Consider the following 25296-nt stretch of genomic DNA (forward strand, 5'->3'; position numbering starts at 1 on the left):
AAAGAGCTAAAAATAATTTAATATCTTTACTTTGACGCAAATCAGTAACATTGTTAATTTCATTTAATACATGGTAATGAAAGGACAGCTATGATTTCGCTGCTTTAATAGAGGGTCTAGTTTTGTTCTTTTTACAATTGTAAATAAACGTTTTGATAAAAAAAAAAAATATAAAATTTAAGCGTCTATTTGCATTTGCATGTTCCAATAGAAAGTATGGTATATTCAGGCAATTTGAATAAAGATTGCATCCAGAAAACAATTATGTTATCAACTTATTGACATGCTTACATTCCAAAAAATATAAGTTCTATAGCTTCACATTTAGTTTGACAAAAGGTGCAGATTGCTTTAGTTGCCTTTCCGATTCTGAATAAGAAGGAGGTCGTACCTATGATTCTATGTGCAATTTTATATTGACTAAAATATTAAGTAAATACAATTATGCAAGTTCGTGCTCTTCGTTGCCGTTACTCATGCATTGATAAAATCATGCATTGTCTACTTTAACCAATTGTTTTTGCTGTTGGTGTTGATATAGCTTTAAAAATACAACGAAAAGTTCTTATAGTGGTATAGTTACGTATCGATGTGCATGTTGTTGTGCAATCTAAGTAATAGGCTTAACGAGTTAAATGCAAATGTGTACAATTAATCATTAGAACAACAATAGCTTCATAAGAAAAAGTACAATTGTAGAGGCATAATAGGATAACAAGTCAGTTTAATGCCGTATTAGAATCGAAATAATACGTGTAGGCCATAGTGCAAGTCCACTGTGTCGTAAGTTGAAATACATGTTATAAATCAATCTTACGCCCCTACATAACTATACTTCCAAAAGTGGGTTATTTGACAACGAACGTTTACATACAATACCAATTTCTTACATATTAACAATGACGAATTCAACAGAGTTGCATTTATAATAACATTAACTTAATAGTGTTTGTTATGAACTATTAAAAAGGCACTAATTTTGACAATGAGTGATGATTTTCGTGTACTTAACAAGTCCAAGTCTGTGGAATGGCCCATATGTATCATATATTATAAATACGAAACGTCACGTAAATTTTCGCCCGACCGATTCAGTTCGTAAACTTTGACATCCCTTATCTACTTTCATTGACATGTAAGTAACATAAGGAACAAGGAACGTGCGACATTTGCGTTATCGTCTCGATCTGGGAGCTTACAATGGAATTGAGAGGTATGTACAAGACATTTTCTGATTGAATTCGGAATTGTGGCATCTGGTCACACACCAATTCATTAGATACATTATGTTGATGAGTATAACATTTAATGAATTAATGTTATTTGACATAGATAAGAAATTTAAATCAAAGCAGAGTGTACGGCTGTGTATACCGAACGATTTAATAAAATAGTCACTTTTTCTTGCCAATAAGCTTGATATTTTACGTTGTTCTGAGATGACTTGATGTCGTTAATCTAGTAATGAAGTAGTTGTCAGTGGCTGATAAGAAGTAGAAGTGGCATTAGCAGTGGTTGTTACTAATGTCTATATATTTCAGCTCTGCTATTGGTATGTTATGGTGTGCTTATCGCCGGGAAAAGCCTCAAAGATACTAGACAAGCTTCAGGCAAGTAAAGATCAAAGTCGTATTGAGGAGAAAAATGACAACATTCTTGCATTTGGATATCCAAGGGCGTCGTAATTTGATCAAGTCCCATTTATAATCGTTAGGCGATAAATTGCTTAAAAACTAGTATTCATATTTATGCAAATCAAAAGATTGCGTTAGAAATGACGGCATTATATATACGTATAAATGTACTAAAAATGCGCCCCTTTTTTCTTAGCTTTTCATGCTGATGTGTACTAACCATTGTAAGCAGCGCAGTTATACACATTTCTGATATCTTCTAAAGGCTAAGTGTGATACGAGTGCCAAACAACGGACCCCACTTTTCAGGACTGCAATATTTTAAAGATTTGCCCAGCTGATGAGGTAAACGACAACTTGCGCATAATAATTATACATGCACTGAAATAGCAAAATTATACAATGGCTTAACAAAAATGTTTGCATATATTTGTATCGTTGCTCTTATTCACATTTGGACATCGCAATAAAAAAAGTTATAGGAGAAGAAGAGGCATTATAATCTGCAGCAGCTCAACATCAGCATCAGCATTCTCATCAGCGTCTTGCTCCTTCTCCTCCTAATCTTTATTAAAAGTATGATCAGCATCATCATCACCATGATCATCATCCTCTTCCTCCTCCTCCACTCAGGGGCGGCGGCGGCATCATCATCATCAACTTCTTCTTATTCATCATCATTATCATCATCAGTATTATCATCAACAACAACATCATCACTGTAATAATCACCATCACAATCACCAACTCCAGCATAATAATAATAATAATAATAATAATAATAAGTGTAATAATAATAATTATAATAATAATTATTAATAAATTAATAAATATAATAATAATTGTTATAATAGCAACAACAGCAAAAATAATAGTAGTAATACTATTAATACAACAATAATAATACTTATTATACTTATAATTATTATTATTATAATCATTATACAAATTTTAAACATAATGTATTATTTTTTTTTAGATATGTCTTTATGAAACGATATCAACAAATGTGTCAAGTGATTACAAAATGGGCTGTGCCACCCCGCAGGTATAAACGAAACTTTTATACTTATGTTGTTTCATAAATCGTTTTCTATAAACAAATATTTACATGAAAATATCGTATATACTGTGCGGCAGCTGGTGGCAAAAGGGCAAGTGTCGTTATGCTATAATTTAGTTGTCCTTTTGTCATCACTTTGCATTTTAAACTAATTATGTATGTAAGGAAAATTTAGGTACGGAAGTTCATGCCCGCGATTTTGTCTCTTTCCTGTTATTTTGTATTTGAACCGTATAGGTGTGTGACGGTCAAGTGCTCATTGTGGGTCGGAGCGCACGTGCACGTGAGCAATTTGTTCATAAGCGCGACGTGACTATTGATTGTTGCATGACAAACTTTTGTAACCTACCATCCTCGACAAGCACCATGCCTTCGTCTACAATGACCAACACATTAGGTTCGTTGGACGAAAAGTCGTTTGCAAAAAAGTGTTCATATATAATTATATCTTAATATATACAAGCAATATTCAGATTTTGGTATACATGTAGTTTCAATATGGAAGCGTTTAAAATTGGAAGTGTTGGTAGTTAATTGTAATATATACGTGTTCTATTGAATCATTAGACGTATGCAATTTTTTAGTTGGTCGCGTTAGCGGCCGACTAAATTTACAGAGCATATTTTGCAAATCAGTATGTGCATAGAAGCCTTAGCTACGGTAAAAACCGCAACTCACTCTGCTAGGGACGATTACCGCTGCCTGTCTGCAGCAGACGACAAATGATTCTGCTCTAGCAGTGAGTGTATATACCAGCTTGTAAGACGACATTGGCCAGTCTAGTGTTTATCATTGAAATCTGTACATATTGGCTGCTTTCAGGGAAAACGGGGCTTAATGCACGTCAAATAAGATTAGCCTGTGCACACTGTTTAGCCAGTGCAATGCGCACAAGCCAATAAAGGATGACAACAGCGATTAACTTCAGTGTCTTCAGCAATTTGATTTCTTTATGGTTCTAATCCATTAGAAACTGGTTACCGTAATTGCAACTTTTTCGTTCGAAAATTAACGCACTTTTTTTCCCCTACCGGTTTCACCTGAGGGGACTTATGGTTTGCGCTCTGTGTGTCCGTCAGTCCGTCAGTCTGTCACACATTTCTGGATCCTGCGATAACTTTAAAAGTTCTTAATATTTTTTCATGAAACGTGAAACATGAATAGATGGCAATATGGACATTATGCACGTCACTTCATGTTGTTCCTACGTAAAGAATTATGGTTGCTATTGCAACAAATAGACTAGAAATACTGCTAAAATGGTGTTTTTTTCTGGATCCTGCAATAACTTTAAAAGTTCTTATTATGTTTTGATGAAACTTGAAACATGGATAGATGGCAATATGGACATTATGCACGTCATTTCATTTTGTTCGTACGTCAAAAATTATGGTTGCTATTGCAACAAATAGACTAGAAATACTGCTAAAATGGTGTTTTTTTCTGGATCCTGCAATAACTTTAAAAGTTCTTCATATTTTTTCATGAAACTTAAAACATGGATATATGGCAATATGGACATTATGCACATCATTTCATTTTATTCATACGTCAAAATTCTGGTTGCTATGGCAACAAATATAAAAAAAATCAAAAAAATCTGACAATGGTGGAATTTCTGACAAAGGTGGAGCCGGGAGGAGACATATTTTGCTTGGCAATCGTCTCGTTCTTCAAATTTTTGAGAAGCGGATTCAAATCCATCATAGGCATCACGTTTTATTTTTATAAAGACAACGCTCTGTTTGATTTTCGTGACAAGTGACGTACATCATAAACGAAAGTAAAATGTTTATACTAATGTTTGTTCACAACGTTCATGGAAATTTGAAAACATTAACAAAAACAAATATAATCATTACGTGTGATTCCTCCGAGTGAATGCGATCATGCTTGCGTCATTTATTCAATTTATTACCTACAAACTAGGGGTCCAAATTATATAGAGGTAAATGAATGAACAGACGGTTTGCAAACAGTTACACTTTATTGTGTTCTTGTGATGAATATTTAAAGGTAGTTCTATATTAATATAACCCAATCAAACGACAAATATGCTGTTTAAATGCGTTTATATAAGATCATTATATTATCCCAACGCATTGTATCAATCATCATCTGTATTACAGCCCCCACCACACTGCACACCTTTATCCAAACATGTGATGTCTCAAATGGTTACATTCAACTAAACGACAATCAAGGCAGCACCATACTATGCGTAAAGGTTCACAGCGATTCGAAAAGGTGGGATATTGCAAGAGGACAATGTCGTCATGAAGGTGGGGATCTAGTGGTTTTAGATTCGCCGCTAAAACTCCACTTGCTACAAATCGAGCTTACAAGCATGGGACTAGATGGTAGATTTTACACTGTTTTTCTGTTAAGTACCTTTAATGGTAAAATATTACTTAAATAATGGCGCTGTGTTGATGTTGTTGATGTTAAAAAACAGCGTAATATCTTTTGTAAGATGCTCGAGTCTGCTTGTTGGGAGAGGCGTATGAGTTACGTTTTGTTGAGATTAAATGCCATTTATCACACTATTTTGAACTTTAGACGAATATCTTCAATATCATTGCGATCGTTAGGGTACAGATATAATTCATTCCACTTATTGGGAATCACATGTACAATAATGTGAGTATTATTTTTAGATGGCGCAATGTTCTGGATTGGTGCGCAAGAGGATGGTGCAATTTACTGGAATGGTGCCCACGTAATGCTGCAACCTCTACCTCGTCACTTCATCTGGGCAAGCGGACAACCGGTTGATATGTCTAACGGATGGGCACCGGGGCAACCGGAAGGTTACTCTCAGCACTGCGTAACGATAAACCAAGTGAGCGGCTATACACTGCACGACAACATATGTGGTTGGTTTCACAAATTCATATGCCAACGTGTGTAGGGTCTCTTACGACATCCAAATCGGTGATTTTATAATCTGGCAAATAATTGTGATTGTTATAAATTTTCACCAAAAGAAGTTTCTGTTTTGTAAACTTATCTAAAATGCATTCATATATAAACGCGACACAAATATGCGTAAGTTTGTGACATTTTCGGAAATGTTTATGTTTTTATACATAGGTACATTTAAATAGTTGAGTATAACACTAAGACATTTATGAATTAAAAACATTTTGGTAACACATACATTTTTAAAAGTGTCGCAGTTATTGTTTATGCATACCAAGCAATAGTATGTATTATACCAATAAATATTAGACTATCCCTTAAGCTTTGAGATAAAAAAAAACAACAAGACAAGAAAAGTCAGCATGTACGCAACTCCGCTCTTTAAACAGTATTTTTACCGCATTTGAGAGTTTAACAGTTTCGGCGAAAGTATCTAATAGTGAGGCACATCACAGTTGTAATGATAATTTACAAATATAAATTTGATACATAAATCCAAATTAACGCGAACGCGACGCATTACCATGCGGGTTAACCTATATCATGAACCAGTCATAAGTTTAACTATTCATTTAACAAAGAGAAGTTGTTGGAATGTGAATGTTTGCTCGATACGCACTTCATAGAAATGTGAATGTTTGCTCGATACGCACTTCATAGAAATGTGAATGTTTGCTCGATACGCACTTCATAGAAATGTGAATGTTTGCTCGATACGCACTTCATAGAAATGTGAATGTTTGCTCGATACGCACTTCATAGAAATGTGAATGTTTGCTCGATACGCACTTCATAGAAATGTGAATGTTTGCTCGATACGCACTTCATAGAAATGTGAATGTTTGCTCGATACGCACTTCATAGAAATGTGAATGTTTGCTCGATACGCACTTCATAGAAATGTTAATGTTTGCTCGATACGCACTTCATAGAAATGTGAATGTTTGCTCGATACGCACTTCATAGAAATGTGAATGTTTGCTCGATACGCACTTCATAGAAGTTGTTGAAATGTGAATGTTTGCTCGATACGCACTTCATAGAAATTGTTGAAATGTGAATGTTTGCTCGATACGCACTTCATAGAAATGTGAATGTTTGCTCGATACGCACTTCATAGAAATGTGAATGTTTGCGCGATACGCACTTCATAGAAATGTGAATGTTTGCTCGATACGCACTTCATAGAAATGTGAATGTTTGCTCGATACGCACTTCATAGAAATGTGAATGTTTGCTCGATACGCACTTCATAGAAGTTGTTGAAATGTGAATGTTTGCTCGATACGCACTTCATAGAAATTCACTCACCCTTAAAACTATTCATCAAATTTTAAAATATTTTTGATTAACTCGAGTTCAAAAATTAATATATTACTCGCTCCGGTATATACATACAGATCGCGGTGCCGTAATTAATACGGTTTCCGCTTACCGATAAGAACGACACGAGTTTGTGTCCTAATTTGAGAGTATGGCGTACCACTTTTGTCAAAAGTCAACAAAACCTACAGGGTAAAATGAGAAAAGTACTTCGACGTACTATATGTAGGTCGAAGTACATTTTATTTGTACTTCGACGTACAAAATTGTACTTCGAGGTACAGTTTTTACCGACCCTTGAGTGTTAGCCAATCAGAAGACGCCTTACATCTGTTGCTTTGATCCGCATGTAAAATTGCATTAATATATAAAAAGTAACGATGTCTAAGCGTTCTGAAATCATAAATAACGACTAATTATTAACTAATCTATTGTTGACCTCTAGTACATGTTATTAATAATTATAACTGTCGCCAGCTGAGAATTTTGATAATAATTTTACCTAACATCACTGTTTATTTATTGACGAGGCGTAATCATTTGCCAACAACAGCACAAAACAAGTCAATCTGTATTTTTCTAAGATGCTTTATTGTCATGAATTTAATCGCAATGATAAAACATTAAACAGTGATATTTCTTCTTTTATTTTCAATTTCGATAGTTTTATTCATTTTGTCCTCAATTAAAAAAGAGATTTTAAACATTTATTATGAATAAATCTGAAGGAAAAGCGGCTCAAGAGACGAGTGTTATGATTGCCTGTTCAGAAAATTTGTACGTCGAAGTACAAACATGTACGTCGAAGTACAAATTGTACTTCGGGGTACAAATATATACTTCGAAGTGTATTTCATATTTGTACTTCGAAGTACAATTTATGTACTTCGAAGTACAAATTGATGTTTACCAAGAAGGCTACATTGACTTTCGACCCGAATAGTACGCCATATGAGAGCGCTCACTTTGTCTTCCCTTAATGCGCCTGGTACTAACAAGGAAACAGTTCCGAGTGTGTCTGAATAAGAATAAGTCTATCAAATCGGTCGAACTAAAATAAATAGGTTTAAACTTAATCTGGATCATGTTGACACCACGGCGCAAAATTGTGCGGTCGTTTTCTCTTACGTTTCTTATCTGCGTTGCATGGTCTTCTCTCGCCATTAGCCTTATGCCTCGGTCACACTATAACGAATCAGAGCTACGAATTAACTACGATTCAATCGGCTACGAATGACTACCAAATTGTCAAAATTCGTAGGCCGCTACGAATTTCAGTACGGAGCACAACGAAGTGACTACGGACTTCGACGAGTCTGCCATCAAAATGTTGGAAAACGAACAAGGAAAGGTACGGACTGCTACTGATCGACGCGATTTAGTACGGAGCGCCACAAATCGGTACGATCAAACTACGAATCCGCAACGATCTAGTTCGATAAAGTACGATGCTACGCGAATCAGTACGATCTAACTTCGGATCCGCTACGGTGTAGTACGGGTAAGTACGAACTAGAACGATCCGCTACGAAGCAGTGGGAGGTAGGAACGAACTCAGATTGAGACACAGAATGCCTCCTAAAAAGAGAACATCCAGGAGGCAGCAACAGCGCGTAACATAATTAATGGAATCAGCCGTGTCTGGGGAAGAGTCTACCTCCTCCATCCAAAACCAAAAGCCGGGTCGTCTTTAAAGCCGGTCTCTTATCCACCACCTCCTTTTTCTTCTCTGACCTGATAAAGTATGTAATTATTGATGTACAAATATAGATTATGCTTAGGAAAGTTTGATTATTTTTGTATTTTATTATGTCGGCTATTAATTTAACAATTATTAAATCACGTAAAAGTTAGAGCAAGATTCAAAAGACATATGACGCAGACACTCACCTGCAAAAAAAATGTATTACTAGTTAGTTCAAATTCTAATATTTTCAATATACTTAACCTTTAGCACAAAGCTATACTAGTAATACGATATTGAATCAGTATTACCTCTGTGCATATCGTCAAGCAGCTCGACTACGGCCTCTGCATTTTGTGCCATTTCAAGATCCAAGTGTAACAATTTTATCGCAAACGCAATTTGCTGGCGGTTCATGATTGTGAACTCAACAAATGCAAGTACGGTTGCTTTATAATTTAAATTATGTTTTTCAGTAGCAATTTATTGTAGTGGACCGTACATGTACGTACTGTTTCGTGCTGAAATGTAGTATATCGTACAAGATCGTACAAATTCCTGCCTATCCGTAGTATAACGTACTAGAACCGTGGCTTTCCGAAGTTTATCCGTGGAATAATCGTAGCTAATACGTAGCGTAACCGTACCGTTCCGTAGTTCTTCGTATCAATCCGTAGAAGTCCTTGAAAATCTTTGGGCCTACGAAAAGGTACGGACGACTACGGTGTCGTTACGAACTAGTACGGTTTAGTACGGACCGCTACGGATACGCTACGGTCGATAAATTCGAAGCAATTTTTTTAACATGTTCAAAATTTGTCAAGACTCGCTACGGACATCCAAAATCTACTACGACTGATAACGGATCAAGTACGGAGAGCCACGGTCCAGTAAGGATAGCTACGAACTGTGCCGAAAAGTATTCGTAGCTCGTTAATAGCTCTGATTCGTGGCAGTGTGACCGAGGCATTAATGAGACTCTAAGGCTTGTGACGAGAATAGATAGTATTGTGTTTTTTAACATCAACATAATAAACACATGAACTGTTATAATAAAACGAAACAGGTTGAATGATTTTATATAAAAATCGCAAGAGGTATTTATACAAAAGGCTGCCCGATTAGCACAATGTTAATTTTTTAACATTAAATCATGTTTTGAATGCATTGTTTATAAACGTCAATACAACATGGGTAAAAGCTTACTAATTATCATAGAGCGTAAAAAATAGAGTTTAAGTCTCCATTATACAAATTAAAATGAATGCATTGACATTGATAACAAACACAAAAGTAATTTGCACTATATGTTATGGCGCTTGTTAAACATTTTATGTTTTTGTTTTTGCGTGTTATGTCTTGACGGTTCTTCAACCAGATCAGTTTTGCTTACTGTTTTAAGCAGTGGGATGTTTGGCTCATGTGTGTATATTAAGTAAATGCCACTCACCGGTTTCAGAACACAAGATGTTTTCTCCCTAATGTCTATTAGGTAAATATTCCTTAACCATTGGTATAAGGATGAAAAATTATGTGGTTCATCTGATTCCGCAAGCTTAATGTTCCTGCCTGTATACGCAAGCGTGTGTTTCGATGTATCGTGCCCAGATGCGCGATGCAAAACAATTCTTCAAACGGACCGATCGAACCTATGGAATTCGCCATATAATTCGCCGTGTTGTGTACAGAACTGATGGGGGAGATATCCATCAATTGAGACCATACGATGCAGATCAAGAGTAGTTATCCAAGCCAACATAAAGCCGCTTTGAATTTCTGTCAAGTTCATGTCAGTGCACGGCTGTTCATCAAAGTTGGCCAATGTCATCGGCAGAGTTCTTAGAGCGATGGCGCTATCCCATTTCACGCAGATGAAATGCATTTCTCGAGATGACTTGAGGTGATATGTTTGCTTGTTAAAATTGTATGGACGTGTCTACCAAAGCAACGAACGAGTGAAATTTTAATAATATCTAGAACAGCACTCGGAAAACGTGACTGTAACGCATGTATCAAAAGTTTACAACGTTAATTGTAGCTTTCTATTATATCAAAAGCAACAAGTCGTTCAATATATGTATATCTGTTATTAATATGAAATACGAAAAATACGTAAATCGCATAAAATCTAATGGCTAATAAATTTAATAAAAGAAGTATTAATTAGACTGTATCATAGGTACCACAGTTGCTATTGGCTTGCAGGCATATCCACTCAATATCTTCATGTATCCCGGAACTTGTTTATTCGCAGTGAAAGACACACTTTATCTGAAATAAAACAAACGAATAAGTTAGAGTCGGCGTGCGAGTTAGGCACAATTTTCCCGGTAAGCCATCCTCTCAGGAATCACTTGATGAATTTCACTTACAGTTTCAACAAGTGTTTCCCAATGACAACATGGGTCGTGTTTTGTACCTCCAGCTTGAAGTTCCTTACAATTAGGGTCATTTTACACTATGAAAGTTTCAAAGACAGGTTAAAATGTTTTGTTATTGTAGTTTCTAGTGAACTGCCCGAGGGATTTTATTCAAACGTAAACATTTGTTTTTACCAATATTGCAATCGACCCAAAATGCCAAGTTTGGTAACTGTTGTTTGACGTGTTTCAAAATTAAGGGCCTGTTTTATATGCTAATTATCAGCATAAGCACTTCATAAACAGGTTAACGTTTTGTCTTCAGTTTCTTAGAAATACAGTTCAAACTTAAAACATTTATTTTAAATATTGAAATGAGACCATAGGCCAGGTTTGATAACTTTTTTTATCAAATTTGTCAAAACTAAAGGCCGTTTATCCTTAGGCATTTTAGACATAATATAAGATATAAAGACAGCTAAATGAAACCCATTCAAACGTTAATGTTTTAATCAAACTTCATATGTATTTACATCATATCAAACCCTGAAAGGGATCGCGTCTGGGAAATGTGGTGTCAAAGTTAAGGTCACTGTTACTTACACCACAAAATTATGATTATTTAATAAGGCACAAAATAAGTTATTGTAAGAAAACTAATTTTTCACAACATGTAGCTTGGGATTGTAATGGGCTTGGCGAGTTCAATGTCACGTTCAGTTATTATATGCAATATTTAAATATTTCTGCTCAAAATGTCACTTACGATGTTACAAAAATTGCCAAATGGATTCCGCTTTGTAAGTAAAGAAATATATTTTACAGATTGTCTTTACAAAATTTACATACAGACCTACACAACTTGCATACGGGTTGGATTTAGTCAAGGTCAATGACAAATATAGTATGTGTGAACAAATAGCTTTACTAAATAACACATGAATAAACTGAGCTTTGGCAATCAAAATAAGTATATAGATCTCTAAAGGAACATGGCGGCGGAGAATTATTAATCATGCCGTGGAACATCAACGGTCTTAATGACAGGAAGGAGTCTTCATCCAAAGCTGTACATATCTTAAGCTGATATGATATATGTAATTTTTTATACAAATCGTAGGCAAAGAGTTCTTGTAGTATCAATTAGGGGAATGTTCGAATTTTTACTTTTTTTTCAACAAATATCATCATAGAAAAGTTTGAAGATATAGTTGTGGACTTGTTGTTTATATTAAAGAAGAATTAGCGTATGGTAAAAACATGTTTAAATACCATTATACTAAAGTTATTTGTTTAAAACTTGAGCACACATTGGCTTATATAACAGATGATTGTTACATTCGTGCAGCAAATATATGACCCAAAATAATCCAGTATAATACAGACTTAATTGAGATATGTTCGAAATTATAGAAAATAATATTTCTTGTCTTCTTGAATATGGTAAAATATTTGTGTCAATAACTGATGTATATTTTTTTTACCATCAAGGCCATTCTTTTTTATTGCGGATATTTTTCATAAATACAACTCAACGTTTATATTATTTATGTAACCTTAACCCATTTATGTTTAATGTCTATAAACAAAGGCCTTGGAAAACAGCGTGACCCAGATGAGAGGCCGCATGATGCGTCGTCTCATTTGGGTCTGCGCTGTTTGGTTAAAGGAATTTCTGTAAGAAATATTCTAAATATAGAAATAAATATACAAGCCATCCCTAATTTTTAAATAAATCGCTCCAATTTAGAAGGATGGGAGAGTCCAATAAGCTTTAATGGGTTAAATTACCGCCAGATCAATTCAATTCGTAAATTTTCATATTCCTTATCTAATTCAAAGACATGTATGTAGCATAGGATAAGTGAAACATTTTCGGTATCCTATCCATCTACGACTTGATAATAGAATCGAGACGTATGTGTGACTTCGTACACCGAACGCTCTATCAAAATAGTCAATGTTTAATGAAACACTCAACTAATGAAATCATTTGTAGGTATAATAAAATAAGCAGACATAGCTATTAATATGTAATTATTTATTTTAATTCTTTTCTTATATATGTACATTTCAGCTCTGCTGTTGGTATGTTCTGTTGTTATTATCGCCGGAGCAAGTCTCAAAGAGGCTAGACAAGCTACAGGCAAATAAAGACTTATCAAAATTGTATATAATACATAACGACATAATTCTTGCATTTGGATGTCTTAGGGCTTCGTCATTGGATAAAGAAGTCCCACTTACATACGCAAGACAAAACCTGGTTTGAAAACTGTTATCCTGAATATGCACGCAAAACAAAAGACTGCATTGAAGTATAAAGAAAATAACAAATATAGGATTCATTCATTTACAAGAACAAAATCGTTGCTTTGTTTTATTAGCTTATGATCCTTATATGTTACACATATTGTCAGCAACGAAATTAAAAACTTTTCTATTTTTGTCAATGGTTTACTATGCTGCGAGTGCCAAACAACGGACCCCACCTTTCAGCACTGCACTATTTTGAAGATTTGTCAAGATGAAGAGGCAACCTGTCTGTGAACCGGACCATCGGCAACAGTGCACAAGATTTCCAACATATGCGCTGTTGTTGAGCAGAAGAATTTCTTGTGATGCGCGGTAATTGTTATCTGGTTCAACAACGTTGAAGGAAAGTTCCAAACGCATGTCTGTCAATTTTAAAGAAACTACCACTAGTATAAAGATAATTTATGATTTTTTCATTTTATTAATGTTTAATTATCCAAATATTATCAGACACATAAGTGCTTCCACTCAATGTTCTGCACATCTATTAATGAATTCTTGACTTACACACAACAGTATGTTGTAATTTATAAATATATATAAAGAGCAAATAAATGCATACATTTCTTGTCTTACCCTCTGCTTGTAAATGTACGAACATCCATGTAAATATCAGACCTTCCACTGTGAACGTTTAACTGCATCTTTCAACCAACAGCCTTGATGTTCAACTATTGTGTAGACGACGTAATTTGCATTTGACGACCGACAGACGCAGGTAATCCTCTTTTATCATTTCTGCTTTATGTTCCAAAAAATACATGTTGTATCAATCGGTTAAATACAACTACACAGAAATAATTCCCGTATAATGCTACTCGCTAGATTTTCAATTCCGTATTACCATACAAGCCGGACTTTTTTAATGACGTCACTTTGAATGCAGAAAATTATAAGAGCTTTCTAAGTTAATTATGAACGCTTAAACTCATTTTTTAACTTAAATGATTCAAAGTTGTATATAATAAAAGGAATATTACGCAAGTCAATTGTTACAAGTGTTTGTATCTGTCTCGTGTCTTGCTCTATTTCGTATCACACTTGAGGCTCCGCCTCTCGTGAGATCCGTCATCACACAAGCCAATCGACTGACACAAACACAAACACATGGGACAATTGACAAGCGTAATAATCCGTAAATATTGGACATTTATATGCAAAGTTTGCGACAATGTGTTTTATGTAGTGCTTGAATAACATAGCCATCACTAAAGTCGAATTGTGGGCTCAAATTCAATGGTTGAGATGGATAAATGGCAATTAAATCGTTACCAATAACGAGTGCACCAATGGTGAATCAATTAGAAAAATCAATTACAAATAAATGTATTGTTTGTGGTATTTTAACCGATCAGTTATGTCAAGACAAAATTATTAAGAATCCTTTTGATTTGACGCATCATATCATTAATATTTTTATTTGAACCTTTTTAGAATGCATCATTAATACAAGTGGTATTATTATTTAATAATATAAATGAATAATATAAATAATGAAAGAACACACTGGAAACTGCTTACTTCAAAATTGAACTATTAGAACGAATTATTTAACGTGCTTCTACTTTCTTATTTAGATAATAATTCATTTAACTTTTTATCAAAATAAGGAAATGATAGTTGGCTGAATGTGTGTTGAAAATTGAGAGAGTTGGAAAATTATGTGTTAATTTTTTTGATGGCATTTGTTAGTTCATCTCCGGAAAACAACACATTAACTGAACAAAATGTCGGGTTTTAATTTGTTTTTTGGTTCTTCTTTAGTTTTGAATCTCTGTGAAAAAGGATAATCGTATTTGATGCCTGCTTTGATTCTAATGACAAAGCAGGAGTTATCCGATAAACCGTTTTGCACACAAGGTACATACATCTAACATCGCACATGTTTACAATAGCTTCCTAAGAAATAGTACAATTTTAAAGGCATACTAGGATAACAAGTCAGTTTGATGCCATATTAGAATCGAAATAATACGTGTAGGCTATAGTGCAAGGCCACTCTGTCGTAAGTTGAAATACATGTTATAAATCAATCTTAACCCCTACATAACTCTACTTTTAAAAGTGGGTTATTTGACAACGAGCTATTACATACAATACCAAGTTCTTACATATTAACAATAACACATTCAACAGAATTGCATTCATAATAAAATTAACTTTTTTGTTATGAACTATTAAAAAGGCACTATTTTTTGCAATAAGTGATGATTTTCATGTACTCAACAAGTCCAAGTCTGTGGAATGACCAATATGTAACATATCATATCACCCGACCGATTCAGTTCGTAAACTGTGGCATCCCTTATCTACTTTAAATGACATGTATGTAACAAAAGGAAAGTGCGACATTTACGTTATCTAGGAGTTTTCAATGGAATTGAGAGGTATTCACAAGACATTTTCTGATTTAAATCGGAATTGTTGCATATGGTCATTAAACAATTATGTTGATACATTATGTTGATGAGTATAAAATTAAATGAATTTATGTTATAATAGTCACCTTTTCTAGCCAATAAGCTTTACCTTGTTCGTTGTTCTAAGATGACTTTATGTCGTTGATGTAAAAATGAAGTAGTTGGCAGGGGCTGAAAATGAGTAGAAGTGGCATTAGCAGTGGTCGTTGGAAGTTTTAGTTGGCGGTTGCTGGTTGGTAGAAGTAGCAGTCGGCGATGGCTGGTTCGTTGAATAGTTGTTGTTGGCTGGTTGGTAGTAGTTGTAGTTTGCAGTGGCTGGTTGGATAAAGTAGCTAGTTTTATTAGTATTTATTCTTCAGCTGTCGGGTGAAATTGAGCCCGACATCCCAATCTCGAATATTTGTGTCACTCGTCCACACTACAAGAATGACTTTAATATTAATGTTGGATGTGTGGCTGTGTGGGGTTCCATGTCGAATTATGGGTTGTGGACATAATTCTGTCAGCTGTGTTATAATATTGGTTGTGAATTCGGATATATTAACACTGCGTAGCATTGATGGAGCACCAAACAAAAGTCTCGTTGTGCGACTTTAGACGCTCTTTTCGACAAATTGGTGTAAGGACAACTCATTTACTTAGGTAGCACTGGTGCACCATGAGTCATGTAAACTGCCCTTGTAGGGAAGACTGCATGACTATCAAATTTACCTGACCACGAAAAATGACTTCGCTGGTAAGGTTTTGTTTGACCACAATGCATTTCTTCTTTGGGCCGGTTCTCTTCTCTTGGCAGACTTGCAACTCGACTTGACGAGTTCAATTGAATTTTTTGTTATGATTGCATTTTTAAACAAATAAATGTTTCAGCATTCTGTCTCTTCCCTCATGAACTGTTTGGGCCTTTTATTGACATCGGAAGCACCTTCGGTTGTGTCATTTAAGTCATGTTGATCACTAGAAAGTGTGGCTCCTTGATAAGCTTCTCGACGTCACAACGCTGCATTCGTACTTATGCTAAATGTAGTACTGATGACGTGATTTTGTAGAAGCAGTTTCAAATACGATTTGATTTTCAGGTCATCTATTATATAGTAGTTAACGTCTTTTGGGATCAAATGCTGCTGCATTGTTCAATACCTCTCCAATACAGCTTTTTAACTCAATCTTTATTTAAACGATGTCGTGGTTTTCAAATCGTACGGAGAAATGAACTCATATTATGTGCTAAGGGTTTATACTTCAGGTATTTGCACATTTTGACAAAAACAGCCAACTAAGATACGCTTTGAATTGTCTTGCGTTTAGTCAATCAAAGTTTTCCGTTAAGCTTTGAATTATATTGTGTTAACAGAAATAATCGCAATACTTGTGTTGTGCCATTTTTCTATATTACCTCTAATTAATGCAAATGAAGCAGTTGGATAAGAACAAAGAAGCGAATTAATATACCTCTACCTTTGCATCATTTTACCTTGTAACTACATTATTGAACAGAGAGCAATATAATTATGCATTCATTAAAATAAAACAACGACATTTAAATCGTTACCGAATTCTTTCTTAAGGGCTTTTAGTCATGCAGTGTACAAATGTGTTTCGCGAAATTATTGAAAAAATAATCATTTTCCGAAGCCCCTTAGTGAAACAATTATTTCACAAAAATACCGAATCGTTAAGGAATTTTATGAAATTCCTAGTTTCACAGATTAACTGTAACATATACACAGATATACGAGTTATATAAAATGTACAATCACATTTTTTTTAAACAAATCTGTTTTCTGCTTTTACTTACTAAGAAAATTATTAAAAACAGAGAATAAATATTTATTGTATTTTAATTGTATTAAAGAGTCAAACAACGTTGTTGTTGGCATGATAAAAATGGTTTAAATATAAGTTATAAAATGCAGTTTTCTAGTGTAAAGACATCATGATTAGGTCAATACTTTACACCAACTTTGTTATAATCTATGTTAAGAATGCAAAAACGGCACAATTCTTCATTACTTCAAAACAAATGTAAAATGTTTAACTCACGTTATTAGAACAAGTTGAATATTTATAGACTTTTATATATTTATATATAATTAATTTTTTTTATACAAAATACATTATACAAATTATACAAAAATTATACCAACAAAATTATACATGTAATCAATTAATGAAACACACAACTAAAAACATCATTCTTTGGTATGCGAAATTAAATAAGAAGATTTTAGCCTTTAATTTGTAAACATTGTTTGCAATTGTCATTCTTTACGTATGTTTGTATATTGCAGTTCTGCTGTTTGTATGCTATGTCGCGCTCATCGCCGAGGCAAGTCTCAAAGATGCTAGACAAGCGTCAGGCAAGTAAAGTCTTATCGAAGTCGTATGTAAGAGACAATGGCACAAGACTTTTATTTGGATATCTAAGGGCGTCGTAATTTGATATAAAAAAAACCCATTGATTTATCATCGCAAGGCAATGCATTGCTCGAAAACTATTATTCAGAATAGTTATGCAAAACTAAAGACAGCATTCAAATATTTAAGTGGGTATGCACGATTTTTTCAATTATTTATGAATTAATTCAAAATGTGTTAACAAACTTACTCTACATATATTTCAATATAAATCAAAATAAATATTAAGAAGAACATGTGTCAAAAATGCGAAATAAGCCAGATATTTAATTTTGAAATCGAAAATGTTTGTGAAGTCGAATTTGCCAGTATGTATATCATGCATGTACGATATGAATCTTAATTTAGTTTTACGGATCATTTTAATTTCCTGCAACGATATCTATTCATACGACACACGGACACTAACTCCGATCCTAATCAAAAGACGAATGCTTCGGTTATTGCAGGAAAATATGAACGAAATATCTTCTTCACAATCGGCTCGGGGCGTTAACTTGTCTTTACTGCAATTTATGAAATTCTTCTTCAATGTATATTTTTTCTTGCCTATTTTGTGTTATTGTAACATATTTTTATCGATATATAACATTTTAACACATATCAAAATCGTGCATACCAACTTTAAGAAAAGACGGCATCTCTTATTTGTCTATTAACAAAAAGAATGCGTTCCGTTTTTCTTAGTTTGTAATACTTATATGTACTAACAATTGTAAGCAGCGAAGTACAACATATTTCTGATGTCATTTGAAGGTCTAATATGCTACGAGTGCCAAACAACGAACCCCACTTTTCAGGACTGCACAAGTTTAAAGATTTGCCCAAATGGAGAGGTAAGCGTTTTGAAAAAAATGCACAGAATAATATAATCATGCACTAAATAAAAAGCAATGTCACAATGATTGAAAAAAACTGACATCGTAATAATGCAACAAATACAATAGTAAAATAATTGCATATATATATATAATTACGCTTCTTCACAATTGGACATTTCGATTTAAAAAAATGTCAGGGCAAAGAGAGGCACCATCATGATCATGATGAGTGAAAGAAGAGGCACCATCATGATAATGAGGATAATGATGATGATGAGGAGGAGGAGGAGGAGGATGAGGATAATGATGATGATGATCACGATGATCATGATGATGATAATGGATGATGATGATCATCAGCATCAGCAACAGCAGAATCAACATGATGATCATGATCATCATGATCATCAAGATCATCATGATCATGATCATCATGCTTATCATGATCATCATGATGATCATCATGATCATGATCATGATCATGATCATGATCATCATGATCATCATCATCATGATCATCATCATCATCATCATCATCATCATCATCATCATCATCATCATCATCATCATCATCATCATCATCATCATCATCATCATCATCAGTATCATCATCATCATCATCATCATCATCATCATCATCATCATCATCATCATCGTCATCATCATCATCATCATCATCATCATCATAATAACGAAAATATATTTATAACTTTAAAAAAGATATTGATAAAATTCACAATCATACTGTAGTATTTACATATTTTAGATATGTCTGTATGAAAAAAGATCAACAAGCGTGTCAACTGATTACACAATGGGCTGTGCAACCCCGCAGGTATAAATACGTATATACGTTTTTTGTTTCATAACTCGTTGTCTATAAACATAAATATTGGCATTTAAATTGATTTATTTAAAATCGTATGTTTATTAATATGCGACAGTTGCTATCAAAGGGGGCAATTATCGTTACGTTTATATTCAGTTTGTACTTGTGTGTCGTTATTTTGCATTTGAAACTAAACATGTGTGTAATAGACTGCTTAGAGACGGAGATACATGCCCGTGGCATTGTCTCTGTCCCGTTAGTTTGTATATAAATCTAATAGGTGTGTAACGGTCAAGCGCTTATCGTGGGACGGAGAGCACGTTCACCTGCTTCAGAGCAACCTGTTCATGAGCGCGACACGACTATTGATTGTTGCACAACAAACTTCTGTAATCTACCATCCTCGACAAGCACCATGCCTCCCACTACAATCACCACCACTCTAAGTACGTTTGGCTTTATGAAAGTCTATTTAAAAAAAACGTGTAAATATATATTGCCGAATGAATATCAGCAGTGTATGGATCACAGTATTATTTCAATACGGTACATTAATCATTGGAAGTATTATTCATTAATTGTTTTATACATATGTCAATTATATGGACAATTCATGTTTTTCTTTATCTTCTGTCTATTAGAGACTGGCTCCCATACTTGCAACATTTGCGTTTGTAAATGCATTGTTTCTTCGAAGTTTTGAGTAGCGTTTGAGTGTCATGACAAGTGCCGTACTGCACACAGTGATTAAATTGTTTAGTCTTAACTATGTCGAAAACGAAAATGGGGGAAATTTAATACATTGGCAAAAAACAATACAAAAATCATTTTGTTTAGTCTTAATTATGCCGAAAACGAAAATGGGGGGAATTTAACACATTGGCAAAAAACAATACAAAAATCATTTTGTTTAGTCTTAATTATGCCGAAAACGAAAATGGGGAAAATTTAACACATTTACAAAAAACAAGCAATAAATAATTAAGTATGATTTCATCGAATGTATTTGATCCTGCATGCGCCATTTACATTATTTATTACATCCGAACTATGGGCCTAAATTAAATCAATATAATTTAATTAGAAGACTTATTGCTTGCAAACAGTATTACTGTGTCTTTTTATGAGGAATATTTATAGGTAGTTCAATATAAAAAGCAATCAAATCAATTGACAAAGACGCTGTTGAAATGAGTTTATATAAAGTCAGTATAGACCCCAACGCATGGTATCAATCATCATCTGTATTACAGCCCCCACCACACTGCCCACCTTTATCCAAACATGTGATGTCTCAAATGGTTACACTCTACTAAACGATAATCAAGGCAGCACCACACTATGCGTAAAGGTTCACAGCGAGGCGAAACTGTGGGAAAATGCAAGAACACAATGTCGTCAGGAAGGCGGGGATCTAGTCGTGTTAGATTCGCCGCTGAAACTCCACCTGATCCAAACCGAGCTGACAAGCATGGGACTAGACGGTAAATTTAGCATTGTCTTTCAGTTTTGTTCTTTTAACTCATTTATGCCTAGTGGAATCTCCCATCCTTCTAAATTGGATCAATTTATTTCCAAAATTAGGGATGTCTAGTATATTTATTTCTATATCTAGAATATTACTTACAGAAATTCCTTTAAGCAAACAGCGCAGACCCTGATGAGTCGCCGCATCATGCGGCGTCTCATCTGGGTCTACGCTGTTTGCCAAAGCTTTCAAGACGCTAGGCATAAATGGATTAATGTTAAAATATAAGTTAAGTTATGGCGCTGTGTTTATGTTTTTGTTTTTGTTTTGTCAAAAAGGCGTAATATCTTTGGTATGATGTTCGAGTCTGCATGCTGGGAGATGCGCATAAATGAAGAATTGTTTAGATAAAATGCGATTTATCACTCTTTTTCGAACGTAAGACGAATGTCTGCAACGTTATTGCAATTTTTAGGGACCATATAATATAAATTCGACTTATTTAGAATATGTATAATAATATGACTCTGTACATTTAGATGGCGTCATGTTGTGGATAGGTGCCCACGAAATGCCCACGTTACTACCTTTACCTCGTCACTTCAACTGGGCAAACGGACAACCGGTTGATATGTCTTACGGCTGGGCACCCGGTGAACCGGAAGGTTACAATCAGCACTGCGTCACGATAAACCACGCGGGCGGCTACACACTGCACGACAACATATGTTGGTTTATTCACAAATTCATATGCCAACGTTTGTAGGGTATCTCAAGACATTGAAATCTGTTTAAATAAACTGGCAAATAATTGTGCTGAATGTTCATATTCAATAGAAGAAGATTCTGTTTTGTAAACATGGATTACATGCGTTTAATAAATAAACGAGACACAAATGCGCGTAAGTTTGCGACAGTCTGCGCCAAGTGTTATGTTGTTAGAAAAAGGTGCACTTTTGTATTTGTGTAGTACACAAGGGCATTGCTTAATTAAAAGCAGTCATTATACCATAAAATATAAAAAGAAAATTTGTTTTCCATTAAACAAGACAAGAGAGTTCATTGTGTACGTAATTCAGCTCTTTTTAAACAAGTATTTTGCCATGTTTGACTGTATCAGGTGCGGGTTGGCCTCAATGTGTAATCATAATAAAAAAACAGTTTTTAAACATAACTTAAAAATAGTTATTTGATACACACTACGAACGTTACGCAAACGCGAACGATTACCAGCTTGCGAAATGAACTATATGATGACTAGTCAGTCTTTTAATCATTCAAAAACGGAGGAAGTAGCTGAAATGTTCATGTTTGCGCGCTGCACAGAAATTTAATCACCCTTAAACATAAGTTTTCAAAATTGTAACATTATATATCGGGAAAACCCTCCAACATAATAATAATAATTACATGAAGATGCAATAAAGTTCGCTTCATTTATTTATACTATGTTATAAACGTGCTCAAGTGATATGAGACCAATATTTAAAAGTTTTTAACGTGTAAACTCGATTTGAACATTAATATATTTATCGTACCGGTATATTTACACATGTATATACAAAGATCGGTGTGCTGTCATGAATTTTCGTAAAGACTCCGCCTACAGATAAGAAGAACGCGGGTATTCAGAGCGTTCCCTTTGATTGCTCTCCATGTACCTGATAATGGTTTTACCTCATTATGTACACACCGGTCTTATTGACCTGTGTACTTACGCGAAAGGAATTCTGGGTAGCACTTCTTTTACGAGTGAAAAGTGAAAGCGAAAGTAGGTAATCGTGCTTCTGTTAATCGCTATCAGTCTTAATAGAGATTCAATATCACATTCAAACATAATTAAATAACATTTCTTTAAAAAACATTCCGCTTTAAACACACAATATAAAACGATTTTTATTTCACTATTAACATGTTCATTCCTACGCAGAACTACTTTGGCGGAAGCATTAATCCCCAAACCAGGGGAATGTGATGCGTCTTAGTATAGAGGTGACAATAACGTAGTGACGTCACCATCTATGTATAGAATGGTTTTACCTCGGGAACAGATCCCAGATTGTCTCAATATGTTCAAGGCTTTCAGTTCAACTAAAGTTAAATACATAGGTTTAAACTCAATACGCACTCATTCATTGAAGGTAAATATAGTAATCTTGGTGACGAGCTTTATGTTTCTTGATCTGAAATTATGCTGAAAACTACGGATCCACATAGTGAGGTCTTTTATCTGAGGCATTCCATATCTGCGTTGTCTGGTCTATTTTTGTAACTCACCTTCATATTAAATTGAATAGATACGTATATACTTGTACGCAATAGATATAGCCACTGCGTCTGAAGAGGTCAACTGAGATCAACAGAATGATATAAAATTCTATATTGTTACTATAACGGTATATAAATATATATTTGTATAGTTGCAGGTGAATATATATGTACTTATGCCGTTCACCGTAACATAGATGGTCTTATGGATTTTTACACACAAAAAAAGAATTAAGAGTAAACATACATTGATCGTTATAAGCGTCGCAACAGAAAACACTCCGCCAATGACGGTCCTAAGCCCGCGCTAAAAAAATGAGGCGGATTGGGCGTTGGGCTAGATAACCTACTCTTTTGAAATCCTTCTTCTACAGAAACGCCTACAGAATAACATCACGAACATGGGAGGAGATGGACCACCAGCTAGAGGACATATGGCGCCGGACGGTAAACACCAGAGTCACATGGGAACCACCAGGCCGAAGACTTTGATCCCCACCAAGTCCACGACCACCATCGGTACATGGACTATCCGTGCATCCAGATGGTCTGGCTGTGTGCAGAAGCGACTTATTTCCGTTGAGTTTCTGTTGTGCCCAGGGCATGATCATGGGGATGCAGCACACACCAAGGGAGCAGCCCTGATGCTCTAAAAGCCAGTACAGAGAGCGTTCATCGGGTGGGAGGCGAAGCACAAATTCACAACACCCATATAAACAGAATTACAAATAACGCTAATAAATCTCTTGGTTTTCTACGCAGGAACATACAGACAAGAAATTCCAACATTCGTCAGCTGGCATACAAGACAATAGTTAGACCACAGGTTGAATATGCTTTTTCCGTATGGAGTCCTCACACATTACAAAATATACAAAAAAAATGAAAATGTATAGCGTCGAGCAGTCCGCTGGGTCAAGCATAATTATTCTCCATATGACAGTGTCACCTCCATGCAACAGGAACTTGGTTGGCAGACCCTACATGACAGACGAAATGACACTAAATTAATAATCTTTTTCAAAATGGTTCAAGGTTTAGTGGCCGTGCCCCTACCATCATATATCGAGCGACCCACCAGATTCACTCGTCACATGCACCTCCTCTCTTTCAGACAGATCCATACCACTGCAAATTATTACAAGTTTTCATTTTTTCCAACTGTAATTGTGATGTGGAACAACCTCCCTGATACTACAGTGTTACATCCTGATCTTGAAGGTTTTAAGCGGTCCCTGCTTTCCCCTTCTTCCCCTTTAACTCCAAGACACATGTTTGTATCGTTTTTTTTTATACTTTAAATCACTTCACCATACATGATAAATCTATCATACTTTTATCTTTCTCACTTTTTCACTTTTAACACTTTTATCTTTGCAATGACTGCAAACATGTCAATAATACCCGCAAGGGGAGTTAGACAGTATAGATAGATAGATAGATAGCACCACGGATCATGACGACTTCTTTCCATACGAAGAAGATGAGGATCAACGTAAACATTGTCCAGTGCTAAGCCCCAAGGAACGACAGTGAAGAGAGCCAGAAGGACAGACCAAAGAGAAACGTCATCATTCTGATGGGTGACTTTAACGCTAGATCAAGCGAGGAAATGAAGAGATCATGGAAAAGCAAACGTTAGACGAAATGAACGAAAACGGTATGGGATTCGCCGACCTGTGCGACAAGAGTAACCTGGTCATCTGAGAAAGTTTTTCTATCACAGAAGGATACAGATGGATGTTCGTGTCAAGCGAAAAGCAGACTGG

General features: G+C 35.0%; 2 protein-coding genes across 3 annotated transcripts; both read left to right on the top strand.

Moving 5' to 3' along the window:
* The first annotated feature begins 1147 nt into the window (after positions 1 to 1147).
* Positions 1148 to 22071, top strand: LOC127835020 (uncharacterized). Of its 2 annotated transcripts, none has more exons than XM_052361194.1 (7): positions 1148 to 1213; positions 18015 to 18083; positions 18898 to 18977; positions 19729 to 19797; positions 20072 to 20237; positions 21045 to 21275; positions 21799 to 22071. In XM_052361194.1, the coding sequence occupies exons 1-7, from the start codon at positions 1201 to 1203 to the stop codon at positions 22023 to 22025; spliced, it is 855 nt and encodes a 284-aa protein (XP_052217154.1). In that variant the 5' UTR covers positions 1148 to 1200; the 3' UTR covers positions 22026 to 22071. The 2 variants fall into 2 exon arrangements, with proteins under 2 accessions (XP_052217154.1, XP_052217153.1); XM_052361193.1 differs by lacking the exon at positions 1148 to 1213 and adding an exon at positions 15608 to 15690.
* LOC127835021 (uncharacterized) lies at positions 1213 to 5687 on the top strand. Its single transcript, XM_052361195.1, has 6 exons — positions 1213 to 1296; positions 1542 to 1979; positions 2614 to 2682; positions 2935 to 3094; positions 4828 to 5058; positions 5356 to 5687. Exons 3-6 carry the CDS (start codon positions 2662 to 2664, stop codon positions 5607 to 5609), a joined length of 666 nt encoding a protein of 221 aa, XP_052217155.1. The 5' UTR covers positions 1213 to 1296; positions 1542 to 1979; positions 2614 to 2661; the 3' UTR covers positions 5610 to 5687.
* Positions 22072 to 25296: the final 3225 nt, after the last annotated feature.

This window comes from Dreissena polymorpha, chromosome 6 (assembly GCF_020536995.1).
Source record: "Dreissena polymorpha isolate Duluth1 chromosome 6, UMN_Dpol_1.0, whole genome shotgun sequence".
Classification (NCBI taxonomy): Eukaryota; Metazoa; Mollusca; class Bivalvia; order Myida; family Dreissenidae; genus Dreissena; species Dreissena polymorpha.

Coding starts and splice junctions, on each gene's coding strand:
- LOC127835020 (XM_052361194.1), top strand. Junction 18,978..19,728: donor AGATTTGCCCAAATGGAGAG/GTAAGCGTTTTG, acceptor TACATATTTTAG/ATATGTCTGTATGAAAAAAG. Junction 20,238..21,044: donor TACAATCACCACCACTCTAA/GTACGTTTGGCT, acceptor TCTGTATTACAG/CCCCCACCACACTGCCCACC.
- LOC127835021 (XM_052361195.1), top strand. CDS start 2,662: ATGGGCTGTGCCACCCCGCAG. Junction 2,683..2,934: donor TGGGCTGTGCCACCCCGCAG/GTATAAACGAAA, acceptor TGAACCGTATAG/GTGTGTGACGGTCAAGTGCT. Junction 3,095..4,827: donor TACAATGACCAACACATTAG/GTTCGTTGGACG, acceptor TCTGTATTACAG/CCCCCACCACACTGCACACC.